The sequence below is a fragment of the Diachasmimorpha longicaudata genome, chromosome 12 (genome assembly GCF_034640455.1).
Source record: "Diachasmimorpha longicaudata isolate KC_UGA_2023 chromosome 12, iyDiaLong2, whole genome shotgun sequence".
In the NCBI taxonomy this organism is placed as follows: Eukaryota; Metazoa; Arthropoda; class Insecta; order Hymenoptera; family Braconidae; genus Diachasmimorpha; species Diachasmimorpha longicaudata.
Genome location: NC_087236.1, coordinates 38,428 through 58,839, shown reverse-complemented (window position 1 = coordinate 58,839; position 20,412 = coordinate 38,428). Strand labels below are relative to the sequence as shown.

At 37.5% G+C, this 20,412-nt stretch overlaps 4 protein-coding genes across 9 annotated transcripts; 2 read left to right on the top strand and 2 right to left on the bottom strand.

The window, feature by feature from the left end:
* The first annotated feature begins 283 nt into the window (after window positions 1–283).
* LOC135168226 (protein hairy-like) lies at window positions 284–5,837 on the top strand. 3 transcript variants are annotated; one of them, XM_064132209.1, is made up of 4 exons: window positions 284–1,071; window positions 1,226–1,503; window positions 3,607–3,834; window positions 4,530–5,837. In XM_064132209.1, exons 2-4 carry the CDS (start codon window positions 1,330–1,332, stop codon window positions 5,427–5,429), a joined length of 1,302 nt encoding a protein of 433 aa, XP_063988279.1. In that variant the 5' UTR covers window positions 284–1,071; window positions 1,226–1,329; the 3' UTR covers window positions 5,430–5,837. The 3 variants fall into 3 exon arrangements, with proteins under 3 accessions (XP_063988279.1, XP_063988278.1, XP_063988277.1); XM_064132208.1 differs by having other exon boundaries at window positions 1,165–1,503; XM_064132207.1 differs by having other exon boundaries at window positions 284–1,503.
* Window positions 5,838–6,140: 303 nt separating this feature from the next.
* Window positions 6,141–11,562, bottom strand: LOC135168225 (protein RRP5 homolog). 2 transcript variants are annotated; one of them, XM_064132204.1, is made up of 4 exons: window positions 11,530–11,562; window positions 11,196–11,258; window positions 10,357–10,906; window positions 6,141–9,895 (listed from the first exon to the last, which is right to left on the bottom strand). In XM_064132204.1, exons 1-4 carry the CDS (start codon window positions 11,545–11,547, stop codon window positions 6,372–6,374), a joined length of 4,155 nt encoding a protein of 1,384 aa, XP_063988274.1. In that variant the 5' UTR covers window positions 11,548–11,562; the 3' UTR covers window positions 6,141–6,371. The 2 variants fall into 2 exon arrangements, with proteins under 2 accessions (XP_063988274.1, XP_063988276.1); XM_064132206.1 differs by lacking the exon at window positions 11,530–11,562 and adding an exon at window positions 11,363–11,523.
* Window positions 11,563–12,480: 918 nt separating this feature from the next.
* Window positions 12,481–14,921, top strand: LOC135168140 (uncharacterized). 3 transcript variants are annotated; one of them, XM_064132062.1, is made up of 6 exons: window positions 12,481–12,758; window positions 13,010–13,380; window positions 13,477–13,612; window positions 14,162–14,218; window positions 14,641–14,668; window positions 14,729–14,921. In XM_064132062.1, exons 1-6 carry the CDS (start codon window positions 12,756–12,758, stop codon window positions 14,791–14,793), a joined length of 660 nt encoding a protein of 219 aa, XP_063988132.1. In that variant the 5' UTR covers window positions 12,481–12,755; the 3' UTR covers window positions 14,794–14,921. The 3 variants fall into 3 exon arrangements, with proteins under 3 accessions (XP_063988132.1, XP_063988131.1, XP_063988133.1); XM_064132061.1 differs by having other exon boundaries at window positions 12,484–12,758; window positions 14,641–14,921; XM_064132063.1 differs by having other exon boundaries at window positions 12,484–12,758; window positions 12,989–13,380; window positions 14,641–14,921.
* On the bottom strand, window positions 14,872–19,724 carry LOC135168138 (actin-related protein 8). Its single transcript, XM_064132058.1, has 8 exons — window positions 19,428–19,724; window positions 19,187–19,354; window positions 17,288–17,779; window positions 16,315–16,659; window positions 15,913–16,059; window positions 15,612–15,831; window positions 15,413–15,541; window positions 14,872–15,116 (listed from the first exon to the last, which is right to left on the bottom strand). Exons 1-8 carry the CDS (start codon window positions 19,455–19,457, stop codon window positions 14,944–14,946), a joined length of 1,704 nt encoding a protein of 567 aa, XP_063988128.1. The 5' UTR covers window positions 19,458–19,724; the 3' UTR covers window positions 14,872–14,943.
* Between the last annotated feature and the right edge of the window lie 688 nt (window positions 19,725–20,412).

The following is a 20,412-nucleotide window of genomic DNA, read 5'->3' as shown; positions in this document are numbered from 1 at the left end:
GATTTTCATTCTCGTCTTTTTCTTTTCTCAACTTTCCGTTGGTTTTCACAGCCGTGTGCCTGCTATAGCAGTAGCAGATGAAAGAAAATAGGGAGGAGACCGTGCGAAGAGGCGACAAGAGAACGAGCCCGGTAGTTTGCAAGAGCGCGTGAGCGTTACCGCAAGCCTCCCATGATCCCCCCCCCCTCCCCCCATCACACTCCCTCTATCTCTCTTTACATCGTCACTCTGCCATCCCCTGTCTGTATGACGTTCTCTTTGCCGTACCGCTGCCGCCAGTTGGGTACAACGCAGCGCGCCGGCTCCGCGCTCACAGCTCTTCCCTTCTATATCCTCTATATTCTCACCCCCTCCTGACGATTCGATCGCTTGACGCGGTCACGCGCTCTTCTCAATTCCGTCTCACTTGAAGGTATTCCATCCCTTCCCTCCCCCTGCCTCATTTCTCGCTGTCAGTCTCCGCACTTTATAACCACTCTTCACACCCCACCTACGATTCTGCCACTCTGGTCGGCGCGAGCTTTTTGCCGCTTCACAGTCAGTCATCGGTGGTTGTACGTGTATTACGGGCATGCCTGCTCTTCCAAGTGTCAAAACTCACAGATGTTAAATACAATATAATTCCCGGAATTTCAATATGTTCAATTCCAATTTTCTGTTTGAGCAGCTGTAAGAGTTCCAATCCTAGGGCAACTACGAAGAAACCGGAAGCAGTTCTCTCTAGGGAACATATATCGAGATGCGCTATTATATTTATTGTGACGGAAGGACAAATCAGGCGCAAATTTTTCGGCAATTAAAGGTGTGAAGAAATGAACATATTGAGGATATATGTAGTGAGAGTGACAACGATTTCAAGTGCGTGTGAACCCATGTGATGTACGTGACATTAATTATCTTGCTAATACATGAAATTCCAGTGCAATAAATGCTGTAAAATATAAGGAAACATTTTATTTAAAAAATCATATTTACTAAACAATCCGAGTGAGAGAAATAAATAAACAACACAAAAAAAGTGACAAGTCCCCGTCTTCTTAGGAATTAAGATTTAAAGAAAAATAACGCGAGGTGAGCAAATACGTACTAATATTTTGGCAAACAAGTAGTAACGACAAAGTCTGATAGTCAAAGATATATAACGAACATAAAAATTATATGCAGGAAAATGTAAACTAAGATCACCAGTGACGCAATTCAATGGACAGTCCTTTATTTCTCTCAGGCTTGAACGCAATGCTGAGTGCCTCGGTTGTGATCGATCAGGTCAAGCAGCGGGCGAAAAGTGTAATATTTTGGTTACGAAGGTCCGCGAAGGCCGACTAAAGAATGACCGCGCGTTTACACTCGCTTAAACACGCTGAGAAGGATTCAACTGTGAATAATAATTCTCAGAGCCACCAACACCAACCGCATCAACAAGTAACGCAACAGCGATCGAGCCCGGCCTCAAGTCCTAGTCCAAGTCCGACCTTAAGCCCGAAGCTTTCGGACGGGCGTCGAGTAAGTTAATCAAGATTTTTCCTTTTATTCATATCGTTGTACAATAAAATATCAATAATATATTTAGTAAAGAATACAGAACCGTATATTCTAGTACGATTGTGGGGAAAGTAATAATTTCTTCATCATGTCTACAATAGTAGACAGAGAGAAATATTTAATAAAAATTACGTTTCTTTTTCGTAATTCCGGAGTGAATTGCATCGATCGAAAATTTTAAGCAACTACCATAGAGTTTTTCATGAACGTTCGGTAATATTTATTTTAATAGTCTTTGAAAAAATGCAGCACTACCATATAAAATTTCTCAGTCAATTTCGTAATCCGTGAGTGCACCGCCCTCGCCTTTGATTCAATCACAAGCCCGTGCAACTAATAAACCCCTATACATCGACCTGAAATACACTATTGGGCCGAATATTTTTCTTCAAAGCCATGAAGGTCGAACAATATTTATCGTGCATTGTGTGAAAAGTGAGATTTTTCGGGCGTGCATCGTGCGTAAAATGGAATTTTACGCATTCCACGATAATGGAAATATTAAGATCCTTCGCATTGTTATCCTTGAAATCTTAATACAATCGCGAATGACTTGAACGAACTCTTGAAAAACGATTTTCTTTTAGAACATGAATTTGTCATTCAATTTAATCATCGTATTTCCCCTGTCTATAATTAATAAATTACCGCAATTATTCATTCACCTGTGTGTCTCTCTACTCTTCGCTGGATGCTGCCCTATTATCAATTTTTGTTATGAGAAATTAACCAAATTGTAAAACTTTTCGTCAAGGTTTTTCACGTAAAATATTTATCAAGTATCATCAAAATGGCTCTTGAAAATTCCATTGTTTTTCTAGAAATGTAATTTTTTTCATTATTATAAAAAATTAAATTTTTAATTGACAGTAATCAACAAATTACTAAGCGTTAAGCGAGAAATAATAATAACTGTTATATATATATATATATATATATATATATATATATATATAATAATAAGTGTTTTCATGTTCGAATCATACCTCAGTTACTTGATATTCAATTGACAAAGTGTTTATATACAAATTTCTGAAGAAAACTCACATAACAAAGTAAGCAAACAAACGAGTACATATTTTTCAATCTGTTGTCATATTTATCAAAAAAAAGAAGAAATATTACTCCATATTGAGTTGATGTATCAACTACATGTAGATATTCCAAAACCAACCATTTTCTTCGAGGAAAAATGCGCCTTGAGGTGAAAAATACAACCATAATTGCTCATTTGACGATTACTTTTTCTTGTTCGTCTATTTTCATAACGTTTTCTTATTTACTGCCCTCATTAAAGTTGAAACTTAATAAGAAAATTACTAAAATAATCTTTCCAAGTTGCCTGCACAGTAGTATCCTGTAGTTTTATATGATAAACTGAAAATATAGCAACCACTGAGCTTCTGTTGTGAATAGTTCACTCATTCCTATAATATATCAACATAAACTAAATTTCGGTAGAAAACAAAAACTAATAATTGCAACGTTCATTACCGGAAAGTGATCAATTTTGAGTGAAAAATTTACTCGATACTATTCAACGCACAAATTCCTTCAAGGGCTAATTTTTCGTTAAATTAACCATAGTTAACTTGTTCCTCACCAGTGATTCTAACCAATCAGAGATGTTAGACCCAATTTTAACTACAAGTTAATCATAGTCATTCTAATTACAAAACTGCCCCTAAGGAGAAAAAGTTAAGATATTGGCCGATTATCATATTTCAATTTTGGACCGATTATCATAACTTTCGTCTACTTTGGAAAATCGAAAGATTAAGCTCTTGTAAAAATTTGATATGCATAAACCTTTAAAAAAAATATGAACATGATAAACCAAAAATAGCAGAGCACTGAAAACCCAAAACGGAAAGGAGACCTCCACTTGAAAAAACACTATCTTCAATATTCTCGAGGAAAAAGTATTCGTTCGCCAGCGTTGAGAGCTTTCCCTTACTGATATGCCACAGAATATATTAATAATTTCTACCGTCTATTGCTTACTCTCATTCTTTATTCAAATCAATTATATCGTCTTTAACCATTGATTTTTTTATTTCTTAGGCCAATAAACCACTCATGGAAAAACGAAGGCGTGCCAGAATAAACCAATCACTAGCGGCACTCAAGACGCTTATACTGGACAGTGCGCGGCTGGAAAATACGAAGCACAGCAAGCTTGAGAAAGCCGATATCTTGGAACTTACTGTACGACATCTGCAAAGACAGAGGTCATTGACGCAACCAGGCTTGTCAAAGTACAAAGCTGGATATCACGATTGTTCGCGAGAGGTAAGATGAATCTTACAGGCAGTCAATGAGGTATATGGGTTTTTGCAAATTCCATATTTCTTGTGCTTATCAATGGCCAAATTGCTCACAACTATAGATCCACTTGATGACTAAGGATACCATGAAATAATTTTGCTCAATAAGGACTTCCAGTAGTCGAGCATAAAGAATTTACTACCAATTTTCGGAACACTGCGACTGAACGCGATGTAGCAGTTTAAAGGCCATAGAATTTCCTATTTCTGGACTTTTTTATTCTAAATTGCATTCAATATTACTGTCTTCGAAATTCAAATAAAGTTATAATTTATTGACAAATACCCTAGAGGATCCATAACTTGCAACTCTCTACAACTTTCTGTAGCCCGCTTTTACGCCCCGTATCTTTTTCAAATATTGAAGCTCATTTCTTTTCTTTCTCAGAAGTAAAAAAGCATGTTATTAAGAAAGAAAAAATATAATAAAAATAATTTAGCTTCTGAAGTGTAGGATATCTTGAGAAGAAATGAAGAAAACAGGGAAATTTTGCAAAATTTAAACTGTTAGAATACTAGATCCCTCTTGCTATTGAAAAAACGAAAAATCATCAAAATTGAATGTCTTTATTATTTTCTCCGGGTTCTTGCGATAAAACACTTCGGAAAACCGGTCACCTATTATCGACTCTAATTCATAAAACCTCCCCTTTATTGCAGGTGAGCCGTTACCTAGACGCACCAGACATAATAACTGGCAACACCTCCCCAATGGATCCAGCTATGAAACAACGCTTACTGCGTCACTTAGATAGCTGCGTATCAGAGTTAGATTTGGACTTGGGTTCTCGACCAGACAGCGGAATAGGGAGTAGTCCAGGAAGCGTCACGGATCGCGTATCGGGTGTGACAAGCCCAAATCCCATGGACCACCATACGCCAGTAACGCCACATTCGAGCGCATCATTAAACTCGTCAGCGATTAAGTCTGAAATTTCAGAACTTGAGACAACGAGACCAGATAGTAGCACGACAACAGGAGACGAAAACAACAATAGTAGCAGACCACCATCAGCATTCAGTCAAGTAAATCCACCGACACTGGATAGCCATTTCTCGGGAGGAGTTGTTATGGATCAGCAGTCGACATCATCATCGAATCCCAATATGCTATCGGTAGTGCAAGTCATACCCTCGAGATTACCAGACGGCCAGGTAGTTTTTCTACTACCTAGCCACTACGTCCAGCTTGCAGCAGCTGCCGCAGCAAATGGCATCAGCATTGGCCCTAACCCACCAACGGCAATCTGGGCGGCTACCAACATGTCTCTACTGAGAGCAACTGACAAACTTTTGAAAAGGTCACACGTGAACGTATCTCAAGATTGGATAGATGGTAATAAACCATCAAAAAGTCCAAGAATTGAGGTATCCGAACAACCATTGGATTTTACAACAACTTCTCAGAAGCTCAAATCTCGACTTGAGCTCCAAGCACAGACTGAATTAATTATATGCCATGAACGGCCCTCTAGTCATGATGGAAGTGAAGGACTCGTGACAACATCACCCAGTAGCCAAGTTGTGAAAGAGGAGGAGAGCATGTGGAGGCCTTGGTGAAATAATTATTCGCTCGACTTCCCTTATAATCGTGATTAAACAATTGATATGACGCGTCGTGTGTACATAGTCATCGAGGAGAACGAGAAAGATTATTTCTATTTGCAAGATATAGATTTATTTGGATGTTATCTAGGTATATGTGCAGCCAATATCTAAACCTACTTGAGTGAAAGAACTTGTGGACTGATGGAAGTTTGCTTAGCTGGGATTTAGATAAATGAAAAAATTGAGTGGGAATAAGATCATCCAGTAATTATTCGGCCAAAGTTCATTCGAAGGACTTTCTACGATCACCAATGTTGGAATAAATTTTCCTTTCTCTTGAAATATACCAATGAAATTCAGTATTCGATGTACTTAGTTACTCAGTCAATATGAAAATAAATATATAGAAACCGGCAGATATTTATAGCAATTTAATTACTGCCTGACCTTTTCACGTTCAACGCATCCATTCGATCTCCGCAGACAAATCTTTCACTACCGATTATTTTACCCTATGAATCCTGAGCATGACGCACAAATTGTCCAGAAATGGTTGAAGAATTCCTTGACACCAAATCATGATTGATCGAAATAATTATAATAGTTAAACGAAAATATTGGCAGTCAGTCCATTACCGTATTAATAACTGAACGTCTTAATCACGGGATAATTTTTTTTTCAAACTATGATTATAAATTATAAAATAGACATTGAAAGTGATATCAATTTCATTACATGTAATTTTTAATCTGTGCAATTTGAACAAAGCTTTGACTCTATTAGTTTTTATTTTTTTATATTTAATTCTCCCTATGAAATTATTTCTATAAAATTATCCAGTTGTGGAGCCGCTGCCTTTGCGATTCATAATAATTTTATTAAATTTTGTTTATTTTTGATAATTAGAAATAAATAATAATTAGAAATTTTACAACGTAAAAGATAAAGAAAAATCACTCATTAAATTCAATATTACTATTGTTGCAGTAATTCTCAACGTATTTCCTCGCAAGTGTGCGTGCATCGTTGAGTGTTTCCGCATTTCCGTGTTGTTCTTCAAAAGCAATGAACTTGGCAAATAACGCTTTCATCTTTTTTGCAGGCAATATCTGATTAACAGCGCGTTCTAGGACAGCTCTTACAGTATCGAAACGTTTTGCTTTAACTAAAGCGTCAACATAAGCGCACCAGATATCAATTCTCTTCGGATATGACGACAATATTTTTTCAAAAAGAGCTTCAGCCCTTTCATTATCCCCGAATTTACTCTCCAACTGGGCGAATTTTACTGTGAGATTCACGTGGTCGGTTGGAGGGAGAGACTGGAGAGCTCTCTGCATCGTGTACCTTGATTTTTCACTCAATCCAGCCTTCAATAATGCAGCTCCACACTGGACCCACACATCAGGAAGACCCTTGAACTTTCCCGTAATGGTTTTCACAAGCCTTTCCATTTCATCAGTCCGCCCCGCATCCGAGTGCACCTTCAGCATATGAAGATATATCTTCTGAGGATCGTTAGCATTGATGGCCTCCATAAAGAGTTTGTGCAGGCTCTCAGGAGTACCGAATCTAGATTCGAGATTTAGCCAGCCCTGCCAAACATTGAGCTTTTCATTTTCCTCCCTGAAGTTGATGGTCTTGAGGGCCTGCGCAGCCACGGCTCTCGCCTTTTCAATCTCCGTACTCTGAAGGTGATACGCCATGTACTGCAACCAGACAAAGGAACTGTCGGGACTGGACAGAACCAGCCTGTTAAACTGCTCCACCGAATTCGGAAGATTATTCCTAGCTAGTTGTTCCTCTTTTTCTCTGACCTCCCTCTCCTTCTGACGCTCGAGCTCTCTTCGTTCACCGGCAGACATTTTCTTTTTTCGTTTAGTCGGCAGCTCTTCGGCAATACCTTCGTCGTTACTGGAGTCCGTGAGGTGAAGATTGATGTCTGGATTCGAGTCCCAGAAAAAGCCACATTCTGGAATACTCACTTGCTCCATCTCTAGAAGTTTTTCGTCTTTAATTTTTGATCCAGGAGAATTCAATTCTTTAATTGCTTCACCAATTTCTGAGACCCTTTCTGACTCTTTCGAACTGCCACTGACGACTTGCCCTCCATTTTCATCTTTTTTTGGTACAGCCTCTCTAATCCCGTCATCCTTTGTATTGATACCTTTCTTCGAAACTTTAGATTGTCTCAATTGATCTTCATCATCTGTTTCTCTTTTTCTTTTCATCACAGCATTAGCCTTCTTAGAACTGCCCATAACAAACGCCAGCTCTCTGTAGGCAATTGGAATAATATCTGATTCATCATCCTTCATAAGTATATAACATTTGACAGTGGCACCTAATCTATAATTCGATAGATCGGGTGTCACATCATTAAGATGAGCTCTGGTGGGCAATGCTACAAGGCTCCCCTTGCCGTAACCCTTTACAACAGCAAGAATAAACCACTTGTCTACAAGAACAATTTGTCCACTCAATTTTTTACCGAGGCCGTCTTCTGAAATTTTGTTCTGTTTGGGTTTGATGGCATTAATGAAGATCGGATTTAACGTTATCTCGACAAGTTCGTCAATATAATTTATCCACAATACACATCCTTTCACTTGGTCACCAATTTTCAAGGATTTCTTTAAATGAAATTCCCTCACAGTTGCTGGAACACCATTATCTAGATTGACAATAACTCCGTGTTCAACTATCTTTTCAACAACTCCAGAGACTCTTTCCCCCAGTTTCATTTTAGAAACTTGTTTCGTATTGTAGTAATTCAGTGATGATAACTCTTTCAATTTGGATAGATATAGGGCTAGAACATCAACACAAGCGATGACATCTGTATCATTTTCTACAGCTGAGGACCAGACTTCATGGAGAACTGTTGTCAAATGAATGACCTGCGTTTTTTTATTAATCTGAGTGATTTTTCCGAACAATATCTGGTGCTGAAACAGCACTTTTATATTGTCTATTTTATTGAGAGCCACAATTCCATAGTTCTTCAAGTCCTTCACTGGCAGCAGAACTCGAATTCCCGTTTGATGAATTTGAACGATGGAGCACGGAATGCAATCACCGACGGACAAGTTCTTGACATCGGTGTACCACTTTTGAGGGACCAGAGTGTTGGTCAAGAGGAACTCCGGAGTTGTTGAAAAGACTCGTGCTGATATAGTGTCACCTGGAGTTGAATGAACCGCTATGTGCCTACCAATTTGTTCACAGGGGGACATGTGTCCAGCTGGAAGATATGCAGTAATGAAGCCTTTGCCAGAAGGATGGGGAACACGAACGTGAACCCCTTCCACTGAAGAGTCCATCACTTTTCCCTCTACAGTTTCCCCGATGTCAAAGGGACAGGTTTTCAAGTCTTCATCCTCAGGAAGCAACTCGAGAAGTAGCCTGTGCTCCTGTAGAATTACATTTGTAATCCTCACCTGCACGACTTGCCCTTGCCTAAATGCCTTAATTCCCCCAAAAATTTTCTGCAGCGATTTTGCGGATATCAGACCTTTCAGATCGCCGAAAAATTTCACCAACAAACCTTGTCCACTCTTCTTGATAACCGTTGCCAGATGTATGGAGCCAACCTGAGCATCAGCAAATTCTGAGAGAATCGGAAGGTGACTCTCCACCAGGGACTTCTTCAACGTGAAGTTGAAACGCTCCCCTTTTTTGTCTTTCGAGAGAACCCTCGCCAATACTTTTTTACCTACTAAGGGTACAACCTCATCATCAATGTCGCAAATATGCTCTGGAGCTACGTCTCCCAAAATTTTTCCGGCTTTGACAAAGAGAAATTTGTTATCCTGGTTTTGACGAATAATTCTCACTTCTATAATATCCCCTAAGGCCACTGTCTCGGGAATTCTGTACTCCGAGTTAAGCTCGTGTTTCAGAGCTGAGCAGATGTAGATGCGATCGAAATTATCATACGTTAATATTCTGCATTTATGGACCGTGTTCGGAGTAAATTTTTCGGGGATTCTCTGAACGTCGACTCCCGAACGTTTGAAGGGTAGAAATCCACGAGTGCTTTTTCCTAAACGAAGGACTATTCCCCTCGCGTCGTTGAAGAGAACTCGTGCTTTTGTAAATTCTCCACAGGTTGCGATTTCCACCTCTGGGTCTAGCGAGGTTTCGGAGAAATATGATAATTTTACTGTAGGCAGAGTATAGAGAAAAATTGCGTCGAACTCTGAGCCCTGTTCATATGTCTCCAGGGGATTCTGCAGGTACAAACGATTTATGTAGCCAATATTATCGCTGTTGAAGGTCACTTGAAGACCATCGGAGAGAATTGTTTCTACTGACACTGAATATTTTGTTCCAGGGATTAGGGCATCTACGGATTGAGCCTCCCCTAACGGTGAGGGTGTCTTTGTATGTTTCATTTTTGTGGATAGCTTCACTATTGTTATACCGTCGACGGTGGCTGCTGAACGTACTGCGCAGAAAATTTGTTGCCCAGGATCTGAAAATTGTATTCCCAAATTAGAGGGGTGAATTTCTTCCGAACCTAGAGAAGAAATCTCAGAGTTTTCAAACTGGTGGTCTAACCCTTGATGTGAGATGTCAACTAACGTTACAAATGGGACATTGTTTCTATTTTTCTCAATAAAAAACCAAAACAATATTGTACTATTGACAAATCATCTATGTAGGCGTGATATGGCGCGCCCTTTGTTTTTTTTTTATAACAAAATTGCATTATCTTGTATGATTTTTCATTGCACGATTGCTGATCAGTTTATGTTTTCAGAGAGAGAGAGAGAGAGAGAGAGAGAGAGAGAGAAAGAGATGATTTTTGTTCAATAGAAATCGTATATGTTTCAAAACATTTTTACTCTAGCCGTCATAAATTGACGAGTTCCATTTTTTCTTTTTTTCATTAAAATATCCGTTTTATCGCACCATCGCATCTAGAATACTCACAGTATTGAGTTCCATCCATGACATCCTTATTTTCTAAAAATCCTCGAAGATTCTGAATGCCAGTGTCCATCGCATATCCATGATCTTCAACACTGTTAACAGAGCATACAATTTTGGATCCTTGTTTTAATTTTCCAGGATCTAAGTTCTGATTAATCATTTCAGGCTCGAGCGAGAGGACAACGCGATGTTTGCTTTGTGCATTGATGCTTTTAACATAGCACACAACATAGTCTCCTCTCTTGTAGAGCTCTGATAAAGCCTTGAAGTCCTCGGGATGCACCTCTGAAGATACCAGATTCTGGAGAAGGTTTGTGTAGGCTTCACTCACATTCGTCACTTGTAAAACCCCACTTAATCGTCCTGGTAGCGAGACAGTCACGTCGTATTGGCTAGAGCTGTGCACTCGGCCGAGGAGAGTCATTCCTTGCGAAAGCGTTGTGTAGGTTAAGCATTGGGCAGTCCTTGCCACAATTTCGTTGGCCCGTTGCACATGTTCACCTCCAGATTTTTCTGTTCTGCGCCTTTGCTTTGGCGTTCGATTAAACAACTGAAAAAAAGAAATAATTTTCATTGATAATCATACTAGTCTAAAACCATTTTTTTTAAGTTCTGAAAATATTTTGCAAGATTCAACGTTTTAGTCAGTCCTTTAGCATTATTTATCATTCATCTAAGCATTTTCTCCCCAATCAGGTTTATATAAAGTTTTTGAAAAATTATATCCATAAAGATTACGGTATTCTGTTATATGATAACTCTTATCGGAGACAAACATCATCCCAATTGTTCAATGACCGCAACCAAATTTCCTTCTATCTTTACTTTATAAAACTTACATAATTTGTTGGATTCTTTTTCGATGGTTTTTTACCACCTCGTGGGAAATTGTCTGCCACCATCTAAAATTTAAAAAATATCTCAGCTCAGTATACATCTAAAAGGAAAATTGCATGCAAGGTTTTGCATGCAATTTGAGGTTAGAGTAGTCACATGCATTACAAACCTTCAATTAACACTATAATTTGAATTCAGTAATTACAATACTTCTATATTCCAGACTCAAGTGTGACTGTAATTTAGAGTGAATAATATTTGTTCATCTGTCACATCAATTATATGTTAATAAAATTATAAAATTTCTAATTGACGCATGGCACTTGCGTTACTTACATTTAAGCGAAGCCACATGGGAAGTAAGGTATGATTTAGGGAGGTATTCTAAAGTGAAAAACAGGGGACAAGGTCCCGCAAGCGCCACGAGGGCGCGCGGCGGTCACTTTTACCTTCCCCTCAACTCCTGGTCATCCCCACTCTTCTAAGCTGTTGGGCGCAGAGATTATTTCTTAAAATGCAAAATAATTTTAGAAAGTACGGAAAAATGTTAAAAACTTTTTTTACAAAGAATAAAATAAAGGGAAAACACAAAAATAATAAGAATGATTGTTATTTTTTGTTTAATTGACTATCTCTTTCCCCATGATTTTCCCACTCATTCCCGCGAATTAGTGAACTATTTCATAACGAAATATAGAATAATGTATTTTTTTGATTGATTACGAATAATGGGATACTAGTAATATTCAAAATAATGTACGTAAATTCATTGATTCACCTGTAAACAAAAATGGTTTTTCGCGAAGGGGCGTTGGAGTGAGAGGAGATTTCTTTACGATTCGCGATCGCCCACTTTAAATAAAACGCGTCGATGACTCTACCTCTTGGGTGACGTGGAAAGAGTCTCCCTGTAAATATTTTATTTGTGCGAAAATGGAAAATCGTGAGCGAGAATGTATCAATGAATGAATAGATTCTTTAAAAAATCACCATTTATCCTTTCTTTATCCCCGTTTTTCATCCTAATTTTCTGATTTCCATGCCAACCTTTTGTTGGGAGAAATTGTAAAAAAAAAAAAATTGAGTGCCTTCGCCGAGATTCGAACGCTCCACCGGGGAAATTGCCGAGTGGTGGGGACGAAACGCGCATGAGGGGAAGACGGTGTACAGCGCCGCGCACGGCTTCCGGAGGTACTTGTCCCCTGTTTTCTTGTCGGCGACATCAAAGCGTGAGAATACCTCCCTAAATCATACCTTAATGGGAAGAATAAGAGCGTGTTGCCATCTTGTGTGCCGCTTTCGCACACGGTTGGTGCCACCCTTGTGAGGTTAATTTCCTAATTCTAACTAATTTCTAGCCACATATATACAGTTTCGTACTTAGCCGCTTAGCATAAAAGGAACTCTTTGGGGCAAACCCTCAGTCCCTCAGTGTATATGTCTCTTTTATTGGAGTAAATATCTGTTACGACTTGGAAAAGCTTCAAAGTAATCAGCTAACTACGATACTAATCAAGTTATCATCAACCCCAAAAAAATATAATTATTTTCATCAAGAGAAAATGGTAAGTGCAGAGCTAAATGTAAATTTACTTTCTTCCGTCACTTCATCGAATTATATTCAATTCAGACATTTTAGAAAATAGCTTTATGATTGGAGAAAAATTCTTGCGGAGAATTGCTGTTATATATGAGATATAGAAATGGACGTTATAATTTTTTTTGGAGATCTCTATCCTCTCTGCAACAAAGTTGGAGAGTTTCGTTGATTTATTTGTTTTCATCATTTCATCAGAGAATTAACGACTCACTTTAGGATAATGAAGAAATAGATGCAGTAGCCTGTCTAGGTGAATTTTCCCTGGAAAATGCCTACGACCATTTGACGGATGTTCAGAAAGATCTCCATTCTGTAGTTGAACAGCTGATGAATGTAGCATCGAATAATGACATCGGCATACTAACATCCTCGGTGACACCGGAAATTATCCAGTCGAAACAGTGCCAATTTTTCGAGAGTTTGATAAAGCATATGAACAATTTAGATATAAGAGCTGAACCAATAAATGGCACGAGTGATTTGTATGAACAAACAATCCAAGAGCTCGAAAATGGAGTCCGAAAAATGAAAGTCTTGGAGACAACAGTTAAAGAGGAAATTAATGATGTTAGGAAAGAAGTAATTCGGTGAGCAGATAATTACGAATCAAAATATATCATTCATCTTTTTTAGAGTGAAATTTTTCTGAATATATATATATATATATACATACATATCTCCAGTTTGGAAAATGAAAATAAGGGCCTGCAGTGGATGAAAGACGCATGTATTGGAGCAATTGCAGATGTCGGCAATTCTACGTACGACAAAGAAATTGCTTTGGCTAGCCGGTTATTTGCGCAAGTCAAGGAAGATTTAGTAAGAACACCACTATGATGATAATCTTAATTGAGCCGTCTCTTCTGAAGATTTTACTTGTGCCACTCATCTTTTCTAGTCAGTAACAGGCGATTTAGCTCGAGCAGAATAAGAGAAAATTCAATATTATTGAGTAGAACTACGATGATAAAAAGAAAATGGTTTAAGACATAGTTTTTAAAACAGTTCAGAGTTTCTTAAATTAAAAAAATATATATTTATTTTTTTTATTTCATGAAAGCTCTAGAAAAAATCGAAGTATTTTTTTTTTTAATGATACACGAATTTATGTGAATAGTTTCTATATTTTTTGAAAGTTCTTTTCAATTGTTTCAAAGATTCGAAGATGTAGTTGAATTCTTATGAAATTCTTTTCGCTTTGTTGAATCTTTGATTTTGTACACTTTTTCAAAGAGCTTGAATTCTCCAATATATTTTATGATCATATTGCATTACCTTTGAGTGGATAAAAATATCCGGAACTTTTTTGAATTTGTCGTTACATCAAGTTAATCATATCGCATCACTAATAAATTGTGCATGATTCAGGGACAACTCGTGGCAGTGACGACTGTTAGCAATGAAGACTTTCAAGAAGTACTAGCAGTAAGTATTGTGCACAAATTTGTAGAATTACCGAACTTGCGCCTTCTACAATAAAATTCTCCTAATATGGATATCCACAAATAAAAAATACATTCACGATATATCCGCACATAAAAGACATGAAACTACAAAATGAACAGATCAACGTAAAGAATGTATGTCCTCTTTAACTTATTAAAAAATGTTAAAACCATTTTTTCAATTACAACAAGGCAATGTTTCAACCTATTAAAACTAAAAGATCATGTCAATTGTTCTACACTTGTACATTAGAAATAGCTGCAAAATTATTTGAATTACAATATTATGGATATTATTGAAGTACTCAATGAATGAAACGATGTTATCCAAGGATGGCAATTTTCACCACTTTGCCGTAGCTTGCAAACTCATTGAATGTTACCAATTACGTGATTTTTCAGGAGTTGACATCTTGTCACATGAAAGGAGGTAACGAAGTCTACATCGATCTGAACCCACGATCAGCTGACTGCGTGAATTTTCTTATAGAAGCAGATGTGGCAGCATATCATCGCAATGACAAAAGTAAAGTTCGTTTAATAGACCTTATTTAGATTCTTGTAAATAGTATGAATGAATTGTTAACAAAAAAATTAATTACCAATAGCTTCATTATTGTCAGCATTAGAAAATCGTTTTATACCTTTTATATTTATTGTATTATTAAATAATCACTACATAATTTCTGTATGTAATATAAAAAATCACCACATGAATGGTGCTCTTTCCCTGAGCACTCGTACTCCGTGTCTTTCCCATTCTAGCTGTCCAATCCAGAGCTCTTGAGCTGATTCAAGACAACTGAATATGGCAGCACCTTTCCACGCTGTAATTCCCGGATCCATCTCTTTTGGTTGAGTTATTATATCTAATTGTTCTGGAATAGTGTAATGAAAAGTTTTTCTCTATTTTACATTAAATTTTTTTTTTAATCCAATAAATGAAGGAATGGAAATATTCTCTCACTGAGAAGTAAAATAAATTAAATGAACAAAATCATTTTAAGTAACCGGCAACAATAACCTTCAAGCTTATAAAAGCCACTTTTTTGCGCTGGGTGTGATCTTATTCTCAAGTTGGCATTCATTTAATTTCACGTTGCGTTAGTCACCGCACCGTTAAATCGTCACCATTTTCAGCATTTTCAAATGATAATAAAGCGCAGAAGATTACCTGCTCTGAACATGTACGGAATTTGAAGAGAAATCCTGTTATGAAGCCACATCCCAATTCCCTGAAACTTCATTCCGGAACCGACGATGAGGATGCAACTGTACATCTTTCGTTTCAGTTCCTCAGTTGCTAAAAAATAAACAGATATAAGTAGATTTGAAAAAATATTACATTATGGTAATAGAAAATTATCACGTACGGCATCTATCAATACTCTGTAATACAGCATGATCAAGACCCAAGAGCTGTTGAGGTCCGACAATGAAGTCCCGTGGAGCTTCTAAATCTCGATTTCCAAGAGCATTTGGCACTGCGTCAACACTATCCACAACCACTTCTTCCTCTACAGGCATTGATGGGACGGTTATTTCCTCTTGTAGTTCGAGAGTCTGCTCGAGAATTTCTTTCATTCCTCTTCTCTAGGGTAAAGAAATAGGAATTGAAGTGCATCGAAAAGTAACAAGAAAATTGTTGTAATTAATTAATTATAAAATACTTACACTTGTTTCGCGAAGATAGTTTTCATCGTGAGGATCCTGTGGGTCGCCTAAGTATCGTTTTTGTACATGCACATTGTGGACCCCTGTGACCTTGAATAGTTCTGGTTGGAAAAGACTCAGTGGTGCCACAAGACATTCATCTCCTACCTTTTGAATCAAAACATGATAAATTTTCCTCCGTTGTTCATGTCATGTTATAGATTCATTTTTCGTGCATGTCTGTTTCATGCAGGACTGCACCAAAGTTTCAAATAAAAAACAAAGATCTATACCAAATAATTTAGTCTCTTCAACTGGCACTTGGAATATATAAAATGGTCTCAGTCTTTTGAGTATTGTAAAAACTGTTAAAGAAGTATATATTGGAAAATTAAGTGGAAAATTACTATATTCTTGATTTACCTGAAGAATATGTCGTTCAGATGGAGTTTTAGGTCTTTTGACTGTGAAAATTTTTTCTTGCGATCCACAGATGTTCAGGTCCACGTGACAAAAGTCCTTTTTCAGTTGATTTAATAATAACGCATCAATTTTATCTGCTGTGTCACATTTTTTATACGGGAATGCACATTTCTGGAGCAACCAGAAAAACGTTTGAGTGATATCACTTCCTCCGTAATCCATTCTAACTCGAGTGTTTCGGTGGGAGATTCCATCCTCAACACATGATACTGATGTTTTTTGGTCACCCACGTCCACTACACAAGCGTAACCGAGACCTGCTCCAAATGTCGCTGCCACGTGATCCTAATTATTTATGATTAATAATCATGTGTTGGAATTTCAGATGAGAACAAACTTCAGCCTTATCAGATAACATTTATGCGTCTGTTACTGACAGGCCACATTAGCAAATCACCAACGAACACTTATTGTGATATGGCAAAAATGTAACCGACTTACATTATAATGCGCATCTCGCATCTGAGCCAAATTCGAATTTCATATTTGTTCAAGTCTGAGTCTTCATTTGTTTCGTTAGGAGAATAATAGAGCAAAGACAATGATGATACCTTATCATATCACAACGTATCTCAGAGAGTGTTGAATAAAAATACAAATTGGCGGGATTATATTGGATTATCTCTTCGTCTAATAACGTAGAAAAATTAACGAAAAAAGTTGCTCATGTTTGATAAGTCCGTGAGACTTTTCTTTCACTAGAACATTGATCAACAGACAATGATGTGATGAAAAAAGTCCATGATTTACATCAATAATTAGAAAATATTATCCTACATTTTCATAAATAAGAATAAAGGTGACGGTCAATGACGGTGATAGTTTGGTGACTTGACAGTTTTTCATTCGAGATGTCCCCTTAGATCTTTACTTTGAATGAATGAAATATAAATCTTTTAAAACAATATCATACCTGAAGCAGGAAACACCCACCGAATCCAATGTCACACAGCATGAGTGTTGTCAATTCCTTCAAATAATATCTGTTATAAATATCTGGAATAATGAGCACAGCTCGATAGTGTTTGAGATCCTTCAAGGGAATTTGCAATTTTTCCGCTAAAACAAACTCCCAAATAGTCTTCAAATCAGCTAAAACCGCCGTTAAACTCCCCCCTGGTCCCGGATGAACATTCAGCTCTCCCCGACGATAGGGAAAATGAATATTGTATCCATCTTCGGAATTTACTCGTAGTACATCATCGCCCACAATTACTTCAGCGTCTGTTTTCAACCACTCCTCGTTACTAGGAGATAATATTTCTGGACTAGATCGCCTATTGAATGCAGCTATTTGTTGGGGTGGAGTCGCATATCTTCTTCTACCGTCTGATTGCAAGCAAGATTGAAGGGTGTGGGATACTTGAAGGCGCGACTCTTCCATTGCTTGAGTCAATTCCTTCGTCTGTATAATGAAAAACATAAACCATTTTACAGATGCTTGGTTGTGTTAGATAATTAAAATATAGTAAATTATATTGGAAATTAATATTTAAAAGAGTGGATAAAGCATATAATTTACTAATTTCAAATACGATATCATTTTCAAAATTTGACGTCGGAAACAAAGACAGCGTCTCAACACTTGGAGAGAAGGAGTAATCATAGCTATCCCGAAAATAAGAAAAATCACTCTAAAGCAATTAAATACAACCCCAGCCCTCCTACCTGTAACCCAAGAAAAATAATGAAACAAGTAATAAGTAAAAGGCTAAGGTGGCATTCAGAACAATGAATTTTAATCACATCCCGTCGCAATGTATTTCGAGAGAACAACTATAGGTCGTTAGGAAACTTTGAAGTGGAAGCATGCAACGCTTTTAACTTGTCCCTTGAAACTGGATTGAAATTTCCAAAAAATAAAATTGAATACATAATGATAACTAAGAAACGAGTAAAATATCAACCGACTCTGAAGAACAAATTGCTGACTGATTGACCTTCACCAAATATGAAGAAAATACTAAACACTCAAAAAGGGTGCAACAATATTTTATTTGAGAATCGTCATATTCTTTACAACATTACATGGTTCTTCATAATCTCTTTTACTCTGATCTCCAATGTATACTACTCGCTGAAAGCTTTTTGTAATAATTTGTGTCTTTCAGCAAGTCGCTCAACACCTTAATTTCTATACAGCGATCTTAAATAAAAATAAAAAAAAAACTCTCTTGAAAACAATCGAATAGTGTTTTTTACTATTATACTCTTCTATGGCGATTAGGCATAAGCCTTTTACAGTTAAAAGTTATATTCATGTTTCTTCAATATTAAGCGATTTGCCGAAACCCACTCCCTATTTATCTCAATCCTACCTAGAAAGAAAAAGTAGACTCTTGAAAGCGATTTCACATGACATTCCCTCAAGAACATGTCTCGAGTTGGAAAATGTAGGGATATTATATTACGCTGGAAAATAGATAATGATGTTGATTTAAACTGACTGTATATTTTTTTAAATCTTCATTTCGTTCAACTCTGTCATTCAAAAATCCACGTTACCTGAAACGTCCCACCGAAATTGTGACAAGTGAATACGATATCTTGTCATCTTTAAATTGCATTATTATTTATTAATAAAATGCAACTATGAATAAAATAATTCATAACTTAATAATTTACTGACAGGGGCACTTGCCAAAATATTGATGAGTTCCTTTAATGTGAATAAATTTGTCGAATACCCGACAAACTTCTTAAAGTTTTTGTGTGCAAGTTTTCTGTCAATATTTGATCGAATCCGCTGATTGAATATCCACAATCATTAAGGCTAAAATCTAAATTACTCACTTGTTTGCTGTCTTATTACCTTTGGTACGGATGAAGGCAAGAATGAATCTTCGTAAACAAAGCCTCCATGTAATCGTTTTCTTGCAATGGCATTCAGGATATTCACGGGATTTAGGTCAGATGCTCTTCCCATCTTCAAATTTTGCGAACCCGGATGAATAATGATAACCGTCTGAGCCTGAATTTGCTGTAAGTTGTTGTGAAACAATTTAAATTACTGTCAAAACGATTTCTACAGAAGGAGAGAATTTTAGAGGTACCTCTGCACAAGATTCTTGAAACACCGGCATCTTCACTATGTTTAACGCACGTTGACCTCATAAATTAAGGACAATTATTCATGAAGAGCACGAAAATACACTCAATAGCTGGTATCGTATACCCATAGCTGTTTTTTAACCTATAAAAAAAAGACCCCTGAGAAGGCTGGCTTTGGGGCCATAGAGAATAGAGAAATGAGAGATGAGACTGGATCACCAAAGAATAGTCTATCCATCCTGGAATGGCTCTGCTGGGGGGGCTCCGTTCGTACTTGTTCAACTGTACAAATGATCAAGGGGGGGCTCCGTTTGTACTTTCTCAACTGTACAAATGATCAATTGTACAGAAAATTTTCAAACGGTGAGAGCACCACTGTGCAGGGATTCAACTGTCGAGACAAAAAGGTAAGCTGTACATGTGGTGCTGGGTCCACATGTATAGCCACATTTATGTCTCGACAGTTGAATCCCTGCACACCGGTGCTCTCAACGTTTGAGAGCACCGGTGTGCAGGGATAATTAATTATTATTAATTACAATAATTAATTTTCATTAATGAGTAGCCAACTCCCCGGAGCTCGATTTTCCCCCTATAGTTTCGGTAATGTTTGCGTAAGCCGCTGCTGCCACCACTCCCACCCGACAATCACACAACAGACATTTCATTTTAGTAACTGAACAATACAAGTGCTTACAACAAAGAGGATAGACCAAAGTAGAGGCTCAGTTCTGGGGGTTTGACTGACGCCAGTTTCTCCACGTTACCGACACGATTTCACCCCCGAGGAGACGGGGCGCCACGAGTCCTACTGGGGTATCTGCATATCGGCCAAGCGGGGGGGGCTCCGTTCGTACTCGTTCAACTGTACAAATGATCAACTGTACACAGAATTTTCAAACGGTGAGAGCACCGTTTGAAAATTCTGAAATTCTAAAAAGCTAGGCTGTACATGTGGACCCAGCGCCACATGTACAGCCTAGCTTT

Excerpts from the sequence above, each read along its gene's own strand:
- LOC135168226 (XM_064132209.1), top strand. The coding sequence starts at position 1,330 with ATGACCGCGCGTTTACACTCGCTTAAACACGCTGAGAAGGATTCAACT. Across the intron at positions 1,504-3,606 it reads AGCTTTCGGACGGGCGTCGA|GCCAATAAACCACTCATGGA; the intron begins GTAAGTTAATCA and ends TTTATTTCTTAG. Across the intron at positions 3,835-4,529 it reads ATCACGATTGTTCGCGAGAG|GTGAGCCGTTACCTAGACGC; the intron begins GTAAGATGAATC and ends CCTTTATTGCAG.
- LOC135168225 (XM_064132204.1), bottom strand. Across the intron at positions 10,907-11,195 it reads AAAAGAATCCAACAAATTAT|TTGTTTAATCGAACGCCAAA; the intron begins GTAAGTTTTATA and ends TCTTTTTTTCAG. Across the intron at positions 9,896-10,356 it reads CATGGATGGAACTCAATACT|ATCCTGGGCAACAAATTTTC; the intron begins GTGAGTATTCTA and ends TACAATTTTCAG.
- LOC135168140 (XM_064132061.1), top strand. Across the intron at positions 13,381-13,476 it reads GTTAGGAAAGAAGTAATTCG|TTTGGAAAATGAAAATAAGG; the intron begins GTGAGCAGATAA and ends ACATATCTCCAG. Across the intron at positions 14,219-14,640 it reads ACTTTCAAGAAGTACTAGCA|GAGTTGACATCTTGTCACAT; the intron begins GTAAGTATTGTG and ends GTGATTTTTCAG.
- LOC135168138 (XM_064132058.1), bottom strand. The coding sequence starts at position 19,457 with ATGCCGGTGTTTCAAGAATCTTGTGCAGAG. Across the intron at positions 17,780-19,186 it reads TGCCTTCATCCGTACCAAAG|ACGAAGGAATTGACTCAAGC; the intron begins GTAATAAGACAG and ends TTCATTATACAG. Across the intron at positions 15,542-15,611 it reads ACAGAGTATTGATAGATGCC|CAACTGAGGAACTGAAACGA; the intron begins GTACGTGATAAT and ends TTTATTTTTTAG.